We start from the raw sequence: 17,336 nt of genomic DNA on the forward strand, positions 1-17,336 counted from the left end.
ATCACCACAAGCCTGCCTCTTCCTGTCTGAACATTGTCTGTAGCCAAAAGTCAAATTGTTCAAGGACATATTGTATTTGGGAGACCAGGGAGAACGAAGAGAGGATAAGGCACCGAGGTATGTGGATCAATCATGACTCTGTGCTTGCAATAGGTAGGTTTGCCTTGGGACAGGTGTCCTTTATGTACTATTCAAATGTGTCTTTTATACTCTGATGTTCATGTGTTACAACCAAATATTAATGCTGATGCTCTAAATAAGAATGGGTCTCCCAAAAACTAATCCTACAACAATTTTTGTGCACATAAAATGGGTATCGCAGTCAGTAATCAACCTTTTTGATGTTTCCAAGTGCACTAAAATGGCTATAGTCATTATTTAAAGTACTACAACAAATACCAAGCAATATAATTTGCATATCTGTTAATATACAGTGTTTTAGTCAGGGCTTTTGCAATTGTTTAAGTTTTGATTGGCAAGTTGGTTTGCATGTGAACATTAAATAGTAAGAGTTAAAGATTAGCTTCACTAATTTCACTGAGAAAATTACCATCTGGTCAGTTGCATAAACTGCAATGATTTAGCAAACATGATGGCAGAATCAATAATGTTTGCTGAGGGGCGGTGAGAGCCCGGGGCAGATGCGTTACCCCATAGGCTATATGGGTGAATGCATCCTCCTGTCTGGGATTATCGCGGTCTGCACAGAAGTCCCGCGGATCCATTACAGACTGACAAGTGTGAACAGCTCCTATTTATAAAATAGGAGCCTTCACTGTCAGTTTAGTGATGAGGAGAGAACAGGCAAAAAAAATGTCCATTCTCTGCTGAAGTGGGAACACAGCCTCAGCATAGGTGACTGATCATTTTACCTTGAAAGGTTTTATATTTCAATTGAAAAAAAAAATTAAAATGGCCTGTGTGTTTACCATAGCTAAACAGATGTTATAAATGTCCCACTAATTCTTTCTCTGGTACTAAGTGTCTTTTATAACTTAGTAGATCACAGTTGATATTAAAGGAAGGAAACTATTTAAATAAATGATTGTATCTATCTTACTTCTCCTAAAAATTACTTTTTAAAGCTATTCCACAGTTTTATTTTATATTTAAATCTACTTTTTAAGTTTTAACAGTTTTATTGTTTTTGCTCAATGACACATTTATTGAAGTATGCCAGAGCTAAAATCTATGAACTATTGACCCTTCTTATCTCTCTCCTGCTCTCTTGGAAAGTGTTTTATAGTTGGAATTTCTTATCAGTGAGGGTCACACTGTAGTCACTTCCTGTCTGAGTCAGCCACTTACATAACTGATATTTAACTCTTTCAGGCAGAAAAAGAAGAAGAAAACACAGCATAGTTATTTGTGTGCTAGGCACTGTACATACCCATGCCTATCTCATCATGTCACATGTCACCTTGGGTATCTTTTAAGCCCCACATATCCAGAGCAACTAACTGTTAATATGCAACCTATGACCTATGACAACCTATTTTTTAGAGTTATATTTTGGTAGCTGCACTGGATGCTATGAGAAATGATACCATCTGAGTATATGAACAATAAGGCAAGGCATACAAAGAGCTTAACCTAAAATAAAAACTGAAATATGCGGTGGCCACTGCTATTACATATTTGGTCTGCTGTATATCTTCCTGGTTATGTGCATCAGGCCCTACCTTCTCCCCATGTCCCATTTGGCCTCTGGACAACATGCACATGTTGTTTTGAAATACTGTGGGTTTTGGAAGTGGTGTATGAGAGCCAGGACCTATGGCGATTTAGGCACTGTAACATATGTAAGAAGAGACAGCAGATTTAGGGGCGTAACTAAAGGGGAGCAGCCACAGAGGCGCCAAGACCTGTAAGGCAGCCCCAACTGCTACTTCACTTCCTCAGATAAAGAGGTCCATCTGTCAGATCAGGTGTATCTGTGACTACGATTCCTATGGGTGTGAAGATTGTGATGTCCACACATCATGACCACACGCATGACCCTTGCAAGATAGGCACCCCAGACTGTGAAGGTCACCATGGAAAGCCAAGGGAAAGGGTGTGAACATTGAGGGAATCATCAAAGTTTTACTGGGGGGCCCCATGATTTGTAGTTACACCCCAAGCAGATGACGGCATATGCCAGCTGCCAATCTTACGTAAGCACCTATTTTTTATTTTAGTTCAGGGCTACTTTAATCCATGGAAAAACCAAAGTATAGATGTTGTTCAGTTAAACTACCAGAGATCATAGCCTACTGCCTTTATCTCTCCTCACTTACTTCACACGATTCTTCTTAACCACTTGCCGACCGCACACTCATACCGTGCGGCGGCATAGTGGTAGCTGGAGGACCAGCGATGCACATCTGCGTTGCCAGGTGCCTCCCTAATTAATCAGGAAAGGCCGCTCGCGTGAGCGGCCGTTTCCTGTTAGATCACGGAGCAGGTCTCCGTGAATAGCCTGTGAGCCGCTAATAAATGTAAATGCAGGAGACGTATGTCTCCTTTGATTACATTGAACGGCGCTGCTGTGCAGCCGCGCCGTAAGGCAGATCGGCGATCCCTGGCCAATCAGTGGCCGGGGATCGCCGCCATGTGACAGAGGACATCCTGTCACAGGCTGCACAGGACGGATAGCGTCCTGTGCAGCCCCGATCACCAGGGGGGACAGGTAGGAGAGGGAGGGGGGAATTTCGCAGCGGAGGGGGGCTTTGAGGTGCCCCCCCGCAAACCTCAGAAAGGCAGGAGCGATCAGACCCCCCTGCACATCATCCCCATGGGGGGGAAAAAAGGGGGGCGATCTGATCGCTCTGCATGTAACATGATCTGTGCTGGGGGCTGCAGAGCCCACCCAGCACAGATCATAAAAAACAGCGCTGGTCCATAAGGGGGGGGGGGGTAAAGGCTGGGTCCTCAAGTGGTTAAAGGGGCACTATGGCAAAACATTTTAAAATTTGTGCAAACAAATACGAGGTACGTTTTTTTCCAGAGTTAAATTAGCCATAAATTACTTTTCTCCTATGTTGCTGTCACTTACAGTAGGTAGGTGGTAGAAATCTGACAGAAGCGACAGGTTTTGGACTAGTCCATCTCTTCATAGGAGATTCTCAGCAAGGCTTTTATTCTTTATAAAAATATTCCCTAAAAAGGATTTAGGGCCTGTTTCCACTACATGCAGATTGGATGCAGAATGGATGCAGAAAAACTGACTCCAATGAATGTCTATGGGCCTGTTTCCACTAAACGTGATTTTTCTGATGCAGATTTTCCCATAGGCATTCATTGGAGTCAGTTTTTCTGCATCCATTCTGCATCAATTCTGCATCCAATCTGCGTGTAGTGGAAATAGGCCCTTAATGATGCAGGCCAGCTTCCCTGCTCGCTACACAGTTTATTGGCAGTTGGACACAGCAACTGCCATTCACTAAGTACTTTTGAAAATAAACAAATCCCTGAGAATCCCCCATGAAGAGATGGACTAGTCCAAAACCTGTCGCTTCTGTCAGATTTCTACTACCTACTGTAAGTGACAGCAACATAGGAGAAAAGTAATTTATGGCTCATTTTACTCTGGAAAAAACGTACTTCTTATTTGTTTATGTTTGCACACAGGGGAGGACTGGCCAGGGGGGAAAGGGGGAGATTTCCCCCCAGGCTGCCTCTCATTTAATGATTTAGGGCTGGTACAGTGCCTGCTACATTCAGGGCTGCATTCAGGTTTTTGTATAAGGCAATGTGAAACATTAGGCTGGCTGAGAGAAATAATGGTGCAATTATGGAGGAATTAGAGGACGGGTAAGCTGGTAAATGTACACAGCAAGATGCTGAGCAGAGGCTTGCCTGCAGGGTCCATAGAAAAAAAAACTCGGTCTGCTTTCACACCATTATAGCTCCCAACTGTCCCTCTTCTGAAGGGACAGTACCTCTATAGACATAAGTGTGGGTGTGTGTGTGTGTGTGTGGAGGGGGGAGAGCCTTGGGGAATTAATATGGCCATACATCTGTTGTCTCGGCGATCAACCAACTGTTTTGATAATTACTATCGGATTGATTGGAAATCAGTGCCGCCACAAGCATGCCCAATTGACGATTTAACTGATTTTGGTTGGAAATTGGTTGAATCTGAGATGCTGGGAAATCTCAGGCCGATGTGGTTGATTTGGTGCGCAGTGGTAACGATGTGCGATAATCACAAACGACGGACACAACGGAAACCCCTTGCTGTCATCCTTCCAAATGTATTATGTGACCCCCGGTGCCTATGCAGTTACACTTTACCTGTCACACTGCCCTGGAAGTGTCCTTGCTGTATTTCCACATAGGCGCCCCACATGACTATCAGTATTTAGCACGTGGGGTGCGTGTCTGACGTCATTTGGGCTGGGGCTGCCATGGAAACGGGCCTCTAGTTTGTGTTTCCCCCCAGGCTGAAAGGTCCCAGTCCTCCCCTGTTTGCACATATTTCAAATTTTAGAATTTTTCACCATAGTGCCCCTTTAATTGCCAGCAAACATGTATTTAGCATAAGAAACACAGGCTGCTAGAGTTTACTCTTTTTCTCTGTGCTTTGGATAAATATGGACTAACTGAGATGGTAAATTTTGTGTAATTCAGGTCAACAACAGGACCACATTTTACTTTATGCAAAAACGTGTTAATAAATATTTTCTTTTGTAGCAAACGACTATGACGGAGAGCTGCAGCATGGGAAAATGATTATTGTGGGAAATGAGAAATGCAATGAATATCACAAGGGGAGGATTACAGTCAATGAGTCTGAGATCTGTGCTATGAATGAGACTGCCAATGTGGCACCCTGTGAGGTAAGGAAAGAAATTCTCTCATCTAATTAAATTTACTTGATTATTGCAGATGTTACAGAAGACAGCTTCATGCCACAGGTAGATGTTTTGGTTTTGCAATGTCACAGTGCTCCCAAATGAATTACTCCTTCACATACGTACATGGAGAACAGATGTTTTGCAAATTGGTTTAATGCTTTCCCACTTGAAACCAAACACAGTACTTATCAGATTATTTTCTAATTATTAAACCAAACCTAGACTATAGCAGTCAGAGTGGGGTTTGCCTGAATTCATGAGAGGGCTTCCTTTAAAATCGTACATTAGTGTTTGTAAGACTGATATACCTCTTACCTCACTCAGGCAACACTTATGTCATTAAGCACAAAAATCAACAATTCAATATTACTCCAACGCTTTATTACACAGATGCATGTACTCAATGGCATTCTATCATCAGTAGACGTTGCAGGGAAATAAATCCAGTCTCTACCTCGGAATAAATGAAAAAGAAATTTAAAACATTCATGATTGAAACTAAAGCAAGTTTAAGGTTTTTTTTAAAACATTTTTAGTTGCCATGAAATAAAAGTAAATTATTCAACTGAAAACCCGAAAAATATCTTTATTATTTAAATAGGTTCACCTTTGTTGACCTGTTAGCTGGATGGGGTACTGGTAAGGCAACATCCTTACCAGTACACTATCCAGATAACATGTAGGATTTGAGCCTTTGACCAGGGTTGAAAACCTGGCTCAAGCCAGTGCGTAAAACAAGGCTCCCTAATTATCTTGGTCGCCTGTATTCCACTGAACATGGATATAAGAGATTAGGTGGCAAAAGGTGGAATGCAATTTCCAAAATGGAACACTTGGAAGTTGGTTTATTTAGGGTACATGAGCCAGCTGTTAATCCAAAATCAATTGTACAGAGAAAAGTTACTTTGTGTGGTTTGGAACACTCTGCCTTTTGAACATTGGTCTTCACTTTAAGGCTAGGCTCTGAAGTTACATAAAATCGTACCACAATGGAGACAAATGGATAAACAGACATGTTGATGGATCCTATGTTATCCATAGGGTCTATTGATATGTATCCATTTTCCAATATATCTATTACAGTAGCAGAACACAAAGAACCTGCCTAAGGTAATATATTAAATCTAACACGCGCTTCAGGTATAAAGCTAGATTCCTCTTTATTCTCCGTTTCTTATGTTAAAATCCACACATAAAGTAAAAGTAAAATATCAATAGGATAAACAAACAACCCTATATAAAACCCTGATCCTCCAAGTCCATTCATTCATATACACTCAAAACACATATATAGAAGGGCCCTTCTATCACAACCTTACTCGTCAATTCGTGTAGGGAAAAGACGTATTAGAGATATTCCAAAGTGTAATGATAAAAGGGGATCTGGAAAGAGAGTCTAAAAAATATTGGTAGATCTCCAAATGTCCTCATAGGGAGCCCGTTCTGTTCCCAGCCAACGTCTGTTTCCAAGGCTTATAAAGTTATGCTGTTCCTCCAATTAGAAAAAAGAAAGATTCCCACTTACAGTTCTGCAGTAGGTCTATCAATTCGAAGGATGGGTCTACTAAATTTCAAGATGTACTCCTTCTTGTAGGTCTCACCACCACCAACTAAAGGTCCGTCTTGATGGTGAGCCGTCTCCTCGCTGCTCTCCACGCCGTGTAGTTGAGGTGCGCATACGTCACTTCCGTGTGTTAAGACTCACGGGTCCGCTCGTCGCACTTCCTTCTGGCTGGCTGCAGTCTCTCTGGCTAATGTGGGTGACATCACCGCTAAAAGATCCGTTGAACCTCTGCTTACAGGCGGCCGCTGCGCGCTATCACGGCTTGTCTGTAGTCCACGATCTTTGCCAAAAGATAATGAAACCTCTACGCGTTTCTGCCAATTAGCGTTGGCTTTCTTCAGGAGGGTTTACTCTGAGTCATCTGAGGCTAGCATTGTCCATCCTTCTTTTATAGTATTCATTTATCATTCCTTCCTTCCCCTTAATCGGATTATAGGTCATAGTTCAAAGGGTACCCTATTACAGATGTATCATTTCCTTGTATTATTTATCAAGCCGGTAGCAGCATCCCATTTTGCTTGATTCAGTACCCAATCAATCAATTAATAATCGATACAAATAAAAGAAATAAAGATATAAATAAAAATAATAAAAACACAGTTAAGTATGAACATTCGCTCTCACCACTCATGAATATCTCTCAACACCCCTTCCTCCCACATAGAGGATCAGTTTTCGATCTCAGCGTTTGATATATCCACACTATATAGGATAAAGTATACTTAAGTACGTAGAGAGTATAAGGTAGGCGTGACCCAATAGTAATCCCCCTATCCCCACATATGCTCAACCACCCCAATCTCAAAGGTGATTTTGATATCAACCGGAGTCATTTAAAGAATGCGAACAGCTCCATCTCACTGTTAAGTCCCTTGGGGATAAGGGTGTCCAGTTGAAAGATCCATTTGGACTCACTCCTGGACATTTTCTGTATATAATCCCCTCCCCTTGTATTCCGTTGTACAATTTCTAGACCAAAAAATATGGTCCCCCTAATCCTCCCACCATGTTGTTCCTTATAATGCTTTGACAGGGGGTGCCCCTCATTCTTTTTCTCAATGTTATTAAAATGTTCCCCTATCCTCCTCAAAAGTGATCTTTTAGTTCTCCCAACGTACCTTTTATGGCAGGGGCACTGGATGCAGTAAATGACCCCACAAGTGGTGCAGGTCATGGAGTCCTTGATTCTATATTTCGCTGCATCCGGTGCCTCAATTTCCATTACTCTACCCGGATTGTCAGTCCTTCTACAATTCAGACACATTCCACATCTGACAAATCCTGCTCTACCCCTATCAATTCCATGGTTTCCCCCTTTATTTACTTCATTTGCCGCTGTTGCTATCGAGAGTCCCAAATTGGGTGCCCTCTTAAAAATAACCTGTGGGGTACCAGGTAATTTCTCGCCCAAAATCTTGTCCTCCCTCAACACATCCCAATGCTTTCGAATTATGTTTACTACTTTATTGGATTGGGATGAATATTGTAGGACAACACTGAGATCTTTCTCATCCCATTCCCGTTTGGTCCTCGGGCCTAATAGGCCACCACGGTCCTTGTGTCTAATATCCTGTCGGGATTTAATGACACCTTCCTCTGGATAGCCCTTCTCCAGGAAGCGGTCCACGAGTCCCTCCGCCTCTCGATCGTAGTCATCCAAGTTCATACAATTGCGGCGGAGCCTCGTGAACTGCCCCCTGGGGATGTTGTTGAGCCACCGTGGGAGGTGGCAACTAGTGTATAGAATATAGCTATTCACATCCACTGATTTGTGGAATGTCCTTGTATTAAGGGACTTGTTCTCCACATACAACTCCAGGTCCAAAAAATTTACATGTAACTTATTAATATCTGCCGTGAGTTTTATTCTCCAGTCATTAGTGTTAAGGTCCTCAATAAACTTCTCCAAGGACAGGGTATCCCCTTTCCATATCATCAACACGTCGTCGATGAAACGACGCCAGAGGACCAGGCTCGCACCCGGGCCACATTCCCCATAAACATGGCTCTCCTCCCAATATGACATAAATAAATTTGCATAGGCCGGTGCGAACCTGGTCCCCATCGCCGTCCCACCGACCTGCAGATACCAACTGTCATCAAACTGGAAATAATTGTGCTCCAATATGAACCGGATTGATCTTAGTATGAACTCCCTCTGTACTACATCGATTGTAACATCTTGATCCAAATAGAAACTGACAGCCTCCAATCCCCTTTCATGGTCAATTATCGTATATAAGGATGTCACATCCAAAGTGCACAATATAAAACCATCCTCCCACTGTAAACCTCCCAAGGCATTCAGTATGTGTTTGGTATCCTCAATACAGGCTTTTGTATTTTTCACTGATTTCTGCAAAAAAGTGTCCACATATCTTGAGAGGTTGGCAGTTAAGGAGTCCACCCCCGACACTATCGGCCTCCCTGGGGGGTTGTTCAGGCCCTTATGCACCTTCGGCAAATGATAGAACAATGGTTTCCGTGGGAATGCTATGTTCAGAAAATCATATTCCTTTAAATTCAATATTCCACAGTCCCGTCCCTCATCCAATAGAGCCAATAGCTCTTTGGCAAATTCGACCGTTGGGTCCCGACCCAAGACGCGGTAAGTCTCTGGGTCGTTCAAAAGTCTATTTGCCTCAGCCTGGTACACATCATAATCCTGTATTACAATCCCCCCACCTTTATCCACCGGGCGTATAATAATGGTTGGATCATTCCTCAATTCTTTCATAGCTCGTCTTTCTAAGCAAGTTAGATTGTCGTTTCCGAATCCACCAACTTTCATGCGTCGGATGTCCTTCTCTACCAAGTTTTCAAACGCCGTCATTGCGTCGCTGTATTCCATTTGTGGAAAAAAGGTGGAGGGATTCTTCAACATGGTGTGAGTGTACCTAGACGTCTCATCCTCCCTTTGTACAGGGTTTTTTAGAAAGTATTTGTTTAAACAGAGTTTCCTCATGTATCTCTTGATATTAATATAACAATCAAACTTATTCACCTTATTGTTAGGGGCAAATTTCAACCCTTTCGATAAGAGATTAACCTCATAATTTTCCAATTGGCGTTTACTCAAATTGAACACACCTGCCCCCCCTTCCTCCATCAACTGGCCTCCATTCTCTACTTCCTTTTTACCCCTCTTCCTACCCCCCCTACACCCTCTCTTCCGTTTCCCGGCCTCGGTGTCCGTAAAAAATACTGGCTAATGGAATTTCGAGGTTCCTCCACTATTATATTATTCCTCACCTTCACATTTCTCACGTTACCTCCATGCTTATTCTTGAATTGTTGTTGGGGGGTCTTAGTTGGGGTAATTTTTGGTGTACTCCTTCTATTCTTCTTATATGCTTCCTTTCCTCTTAATAAGGGGCCCCTAGGTGTTCTGTTTTTCTCCCCATTATCTCCTCCCCGCCCATTCCCATCTATTGGGCTATGTACCAGGGCCGAATACCTATTCGACACAGGGACATTAAAGCTAGCCGGGCCAGATCTATTCCTACTTCTCCCTGTATTATCAAACAGGGTCCCAATTTCCCCGCTAGATGTTTTAGGTAATTGATTTCTTTTATGGGACAATGGGGGTACTATTTTTGTGACGGTCCGCTCCTCGTCATCACTACTATCATCCAAGTTCCCCTCCTCACTCACTACTTCAAGGTCCTGCATGGTGGAGCAAACAGCTCCTCCTTCATTGGTTGTGTCATCTTCCCCTATTTCATCAATGGTTTCAAGTGAGCCCAACATACTGGCACCCTGAGACCAACCCTCCAGCATACTCTCTTCTACCATCATTTTCAAATCCTCAACTTCATTAATGGGGATTGAGTCCCTTGCAAATTTCTTTAATTTCTTATTAATAATTTCTTTCTCTAATGCTTCCAGTCTATTTTGTATACTCACCTCCATAGTTTGATACTCCCTCGTTGATTTATATGGATCTAATGTTTTTTGGAGGTCCCTAATTTCCTACCCTAGATTGAGTGATTGCGCTTTCCTAGCATCCATCACAAACTGGACTGTTTCCATTGAAAACACATGGAACATGTATTCCCACTTCTCCAGTGTTTCATCATCTGACAAGTCCTCTGACAGAGTCTTAGACACTACTAAGCCCACTGGTGCTATCTCCCATTCCAAATATTTTTCCAGGGAGGCCACCTCCCACGTATTCTTAGTCTCCTTTGTCAATAATTTCTCCATTTCCCTTAATTGACAAGTTACCTCCATCCTGGTACCTCCCCCTTTGATCTTAGTATCACTGAAAAAGTTCCTAATACGGTCATTTTGTCGGTTTCTAAATTCCCAAAGGCCACCTCCCGCGGAGGACAAGATTTTGGGCGAGAAATTACCTGGTACCCCACAGGTTATTTTTAAGAGGGCACCCAATTTGGGACTCTCGATAGCAACAGCGGCAAATGAAGTAAATAAAGGGGGAAACCATGGAATTGATAGGGGTAGAGCAGGATTTGTCAGATGTGGGATGTGTCTGAATTGTAGAAGGACTGACAATCCGGGTAGAGTAATGGAAATTGAGGCACCGGATGCAGCGAAATATAGAATCAAGGACTCCATGACCTGCACCACTTGTGGGGTCATTTACTGCATCCAGTGCCCCTGCCATAAAAGGTACGTTGGGAGAACTAAAAGATCACTTTTGAGGAGGATAGGGGAACATTTTAATAACATTGAGAAAAAGAATGAGGGGCACCCCCTGTCAAAGCATTATAAGGAACAACATGGTGGGAGGATTAGGGGGACCATATTTTTTGGTCTAGAAATTGTACAACGGAATACAAGGGGAGGGGATTATATACAGAAAATGTCCAGGAGTGAGTCCAAATGGATCTTTCAACTGGACACCCTTATCCCCAAGGGACTTAACAGTGAGATGGAGCTGTTCGCATTCTTTAAATGACTCCGGTTGATATCAAAATCACCTTTGAGATTGGGGTGGTTGAGCATATGTGGGGAGGGGGGGATTACTATTGGGTCACGCCTACCTTATACTCTCTACGTACTTAAGTATACTTTATCCTATATAGTGTGGATATATCAAACGCTGAGATCGAAAACTGATCCTCTATGTGGGAGGAAGGGGTGTTGAGAGATATTCATGAGTGGTGAGAGCGAATGTTCATACTTAACTGTGTTTTTATTATTTTTATTTATATCTTTATTTCTTTTATTTGTATCGATTATTAATTGATTGATTGGGTACTGAATCAAGCAAAATGGGATGCTGCTACCGGCTTGATGAATAATACAAGGAAATGATACATCTGTAATAGGGTACCCTTTGAACTATGACCTATAATCCGATTAAGGGGAAGGAAGGAATGATAAATGAATACTATAAAAGAAGGATGGACAATGCTAGCCTCAGATGACTCAGAGTAAACCCTCCTGAAGAAAGCCAACGCTAATTGGCAGAAACGCGTAGAGGTTTCATTATCTTTTGGCAAAGATCGTGGACTACAGACAAGCCGTGATAGCGCGCAGCGGCCGCCTGTAAGCAGAGGTTCAACGGATCTTTTAGCTGTGACGTCACCCACATTAGCCAGAGAGACTGCAGCCAGCCAGAAGGAAGTGCGACGAGCGGACCCGTGAGTCTTAACACACGGAAGTGACGTATGCGCACCTCAACTACACGGCGTGGAGAGCAGCGAGGAGACGGCTCACCATCAAGACGGACATGGGCGTCCCTACATATGGCAAAATAGGGCAGTTGCCTCTCCCTGGCCGCCAGCTGCCCCCCCCTGGCCATCCACTACTAACATTTGTTAAAGTTCCCCATGTTCATTCATTCTCCCCACAGCGCTCTTACTACAGTCTCCTTCCGCCCCCTGGCCAATAGAGACACAGCTCTTCCCCACCTCTCCGCCCCTTCCTTATAGCATAGTATCCTATCCACAGAGCTTGTGGATCTGCCACTGGCCCGCCTTTGCCCCGCCCCCACCAGCCAGACGTTCGAGGTCTCGAGTGCTGCTACAATGCATCCCCCTGAATGTGATAACATGGCAGAGGTGAGGGCGAGCTGCGGGGGTGGGAGACTGGAATCAGCGTAGAGGAGATAGGACAAGTCTCCTGACAGGCAGCTGTTCCCTGTGTGAGCCCAGAGCTGTGTATATCGGCATGTAGCATATGAACAGTAGGATGCTGATATACACAGCTCTGAGCGTCTCACAGTGCATAGCTGCCTGTCAGGAGACTCACACATACCCTGCTCTAATCAGTGTGCTGCTAGGAGATCAGGAGATTGTCACTCCTGATAAAAACAGAGACTGACCACCTGCTGGGGAGAAAGAGCAGCAATAAATACATACATGCTGACAGTGTGGGGGGAAGGGTGTGGGAGATAAACAAGGGCACACTAAGTTAGAACAATTATCTAGGACTTTGCTCAGGGACCAGGGTGCCCATAGATCTAACGATTGTGGGCAGATCCACTAAGAGACAGATCTCTCTCTGACTAATCTGATCAGAGAGAGATCTGTCAGCTGCCCATATGATTCTCGATTGATTTCAGCATGAACTCTGTCGAGAATCAGCCTTGTGACCCCACATCCACCCCTGCACTGACCCCATAATTTAAAGTGTGTCCCCGGGTTCCCTGTGCAGTGTATGTTACCTGTCAGTGTCCGTCTCTGCACTGCTCACATACATATCTGCTCTACGTAGTTGCCGGGGTATGCGTATACATCAACATGCACCCACGTATATGGCAGTAGCCACCCAGGGTGTGTGTATGTGAAGCAGTGCTGAGACATTGGTGGACACAGACAGGTAACGTACACGCACAGGGCACCTGGGTGCACACTTTACATTGGGGGACAGCACAGGGGGTTCTGTAGCGTTCGTGGGGGGTTCCTTTCACTACCTGAACTGGGGGTCCCTGTCACTACCTGAACTGGGGGTCCATTTCACTACCTGAACTGGGGGCCCATTTCACTACCTGAACTGGGGGTCCCTTTCACTACCTGAACTGAACTGGGGGTCCCGGTTATTACCTGAACTGAACTGGGGGTCCCTGTCACTACCTGTACTGGGGGTCCCTGTCATTACCTGAACTGAACTGGGGGTCCCTGTCATTACCTGAACTGAACTGGGGGGTCCCTGTCACTACCTGAACTGAACTGGGGGTCCCTGTCACTACCTGAACTGAACTCAGGGTCCCTGTCACTACCTGAACTGGGGGTCCATTTCAGTACCTGTACTGAACTGGGGGTCCCTGTCACTAGCTGAACTGGGGGTCCCTGTCACTACCTGAACTGAACTGGGGGTCCCTGTCACTACCTGAACTGGGGGTCCCTGTCACTACCTGAACTGGGGGTCCCTGTCACTACCTGAACTGGGGGTCCCTGTCACTACCTGAACTGGGGGTCCCTGTCACTACCTGAACTGGGGGTCCCTGTCACTACCTGAACTGAAGGTCCCTTTCACTACCTGAACTGGTGGTCCCTTTCACTACCTGAACTGAACTGGGGGTCCCTGTCATTACCTGAACTTAACTGGGGGTCCCTGTCACTACCTGAACTGAACTGGGGGTCCCTGTCACTACCTGAACTGGGGGTCCATGTCACTACCTGAACTGGGGGTCCCTGTCACTACCTGAACTGAACTGGGGGTTCCTTTCACTACCTGAACTGAACTGGGGGTCCATTTCACTACCTGAACTGGGGGTCCCCGTCACTACCTGAACTGAACTGGGGGTCCCTGTCACTACCTGAACTGAAGGTCCCTGTCATTACCTGAACTGGCGGTCCATTTCAGTACCTGAACTGAACTGGGGGTCCCTGTCAGTACCTGAACTGGGGGTCCCTGTCACTACCTAAACTGTGGGTCTCTGTCACTACCTGCACTGGGGGTCCCTGTCACTACCTAAGCTGTGGGTCTCTGTCACTACCTGAACTGGGGGGCTCCTTTCACTACCTAAACTGTGGGTCTCTGTCACTACCTAGACTGTGGATCTCTGTCACTACCTGAACTCGGGGGCTCCTGTCACTACCCACACTGGAGGGCTCCTGGCGCTACCTAAACTATCCAGGCCAGCCAGCCCAGCATCACCACCAGTCAGCCAGCCCAGAATCACTGCCAAAAAGGCCCCAGCATCACTGCCAGCCAGGCCAGCCCAGCATCACCGCCAGCCAGGCCAGCCCAGCATCACCGCCAGCCAGGCCAGCCCAGCATCACCGCCAGTAGAGGAGAATGCAGAAGCCAGGTGAGAGGTGTCTACCATATTAAGGGGCGTTCTGTCTATTTATGTGAAATGCTGTCTATTTATGTGCCTCATGACTGCTATATTTGTCTTGTTGGGGGCCTCATGATTGCTGAATTAGTCTTGTTGGGGGCCTCATGACTGCTGAATTTGTCTTGTTGGGGGCCTCATGATTGCTAAATTTGTCTTGTTGGGGGCCTCACGGTGTGTTGGGAGCCTCATGATTGCTGAAGTTGTCTTGTTGGGGGCCTCATGATTTGTTGGAGGCCTCATGATTGCTGAATTTGTCTTGTTGGGGGCCTCATGATTGCTGAATTTGTCTTGATGGGGGCCTCATGATTGCTGAATTTGTGTTGTTGAGGGTCACATGATTGCTAACTGCGAGACTATGGGAAAAGCTGAATCATCATCATATGAGACAATAGCATTAAACCTACTTTTTTAGTTTTTTAAAACAGAAAATGAAAACTGGGACGTTCTAAAAAGATGAATACATTTTTCAGGAGTAGGATGGATGAAATTGTTTATCTTCACAGTTTATTTTCAACTTGGATTTTCCATAATGTTCATGTACGAGTTAAAACGTTTGTATTTAGTTTAAATTGCCATGTTGGTACTTTGCGATAGATAAGTGACTATTGGGTTGCAGTTTGGACACTCGGCCTCCAAAAGGTTTGCCACCACTGTCCTAGTCTAATGTCCCACCATTGCTTAATTCATGTAAATTTGGCTCCACCCGTGACCACACCCGCATTCTGGTCCTTGGCCACACCCATTTTTTGGCGCGGCGCGCACAGCTTACCGCCCCTCCTTTTTGCCCCCCCCCTGGAAAATTTTCTGCGGACGCCCATGAAGACGGACCTTTAGTTGGTGGTGGTGAGACCTACAAGAAGGAGTACATCTTGAAATTTAGTAGACCCATCCTTCGAATTGATAGACCTACTGCAGAACTGTAAGTGGGAATCTTTCTTTTTTCTAATTGGAGGAACAGCATAACTTTATAAGCCTTGGAAACAGACGTTGGCTGGGAACAGAACGGGCTCCCTATGAGGACATTTGGAGATCTACCAATATTTTTTAGACTCTCTTTCCAGATCCCCTTTTATCATTACACTTTGGAATATCTCTAATACGTCTTTTCCCTACACGAATTGACGAGTAAGGTTGTGATAGAAGGGCCCTTCTATATATGTGTTTTGAGTGTATATGAATGAATGGACTTGGAGGATCAGGGTTTTATATAGGGTTGTTTGTTTATCCTATTGATATTTTACTTTTACTTTATGTGTGGATTTTAACATAAGAAACGGAGAATAAAGAGGAATCTAGCTTTATACCTGAAGCGCGTGTTAGATTTAATATATTACCTTGGCTCATTACTGTGAGGGTGTTAGGGATCCCTCAACTAACAACGCAGCTCACTCTTATATATATATATATACATATATATATATAGGAAACTCTAGCGCCGGGTAGCATATACAAATTACAAAGAACCTGCCTAAACCTTTTCAGGACTCTGCAAAGAAAACAGACTTATCAGAAGCTGCCAAAATTCACCCATCAGGTCTCCCTTGACGTCAGACATCAACGAATACCAAAACATACTTAGGATTCACTGTGACCATACATGTTAATAAAGTGGCATAGTGTGAACCTGCTTTAAGCATATGTTAAAAATGTGTTCTGCTACATATATTTACAATTCTTTCTTTATATTTAATTAGCGGGACTATGGCGGTCCTCTTGTCTGTGAGGAGAACAAGATGGAGCTCATACAAGGAGTGATTATACCTGGACGCGGTTGTGCAGCTCAGAACAGACCGATAGTCTTTGTTAGAGTGGCCTATTATGCAAAATGGATTCACAAAATTATATTAACATACAAAGCTGCGTAATCGTGTCAGAATCAATAATACTATTTTTTTTATTATTATTATTATTATAGTAATTAATTATATTGCCTAAACTTGATAATCAAGTTTTATTATTGTTTATTTTGGTCATTTTCTAAAGTTAATTTATTGTGATGATCTGTTATTACTGATTTGATGTTTGATAACTGTGATATATGGAAAATGTGGTTGCTCACTTCCTGAATATACTTGAACAACTTTTTCTATGGATAAAAAGAAGAAAATGTATTATTTTGCTGCTGCTCCAGTGGTTCATTTTATAAAATGAACTAAACTGTAACAGAAGGTGCCAATGCCATATTTTATTTTCTTTAACCCATGCCCTGAAAACACAACTACAGACCTGGAATTTAAGTTACTAAAAGCAATGGTTAGTAGTTTTCCATAGTCTTGTATCACATTCTATCTATTAATTCTCCAGTGCATATAATCAACATCCAATGGACCATTGTAGTGATGATAAACTAATAAAACTACCATCAGTGGCCTGTGTGGGGCAGTGTGCACTTACAGTTAGTGCTTCCAGACAGTTTCCTGATCTAAATTTGCGCCAAGGAAAAAAGCAGTGATGCAGCTGGAGAGGTGCAGAGCTGACCACTAGGGATGGTCGAAAAATTCCAGAAGAATGCCAGTTTCTGAGTTTCCTATTGGATATTGGCTTTCCACTGTGGAAATTGGAAATCTTTCACAATTACTACAAGTAGGAAATTTTAGGCCAATCACAGAACTCGGAAGCATTTTATCAATCAGAGAATGTAGAATTTTGTTTATGGAAATAGGATTTCTATGGTTAT

General features: G+C 43.9%; 1 protein-coding gene across 2 annotated transcripts in view; it reads left to right on the forward strand.

Moving 5' to 3' along the window:
- Positions 1–16,587, forward strand: part of HGF (hepatocyte growth factor) — a 160,449-nt gene extending 143,862 nt beyond the window's left edge. For both annotated transcript variants that reach the window (XM_068276187.1, XM_068276188.1), the window contains exons 17-18: positions 4,678–4,823; positions 16,354–16,587. In XM_068276187.1, the coding sequence (XP_068132288.1) occupies positions 4,678–4,823; positions 16,354–16,524 (317 nt within the window). In that variant the 3' untranslated portion in view covers positions 16,525–16,587. The remainder of the gene's footprint in view (positions 1–4,677; positions 4,824–16,353) is intronic.
- Positions 16,588–17,336: the final 749 nt, after the last annotated feature.

The sequence above is a fragment of the Hyperolius riggenbachi genome, chromosome 3, assembly GCF_040937935.1.
Source record: "Hyperolius riggenbachi isolate aHypRig1 chromosome 3, aHypRig1.pri, whole genome shotgun sequence".
NCBI lineage: Eukaryota > Metazoa > Chordata > Amphibia > Anura > Hyperoliidae > Hyperolius > Hyperolius riggenbachi.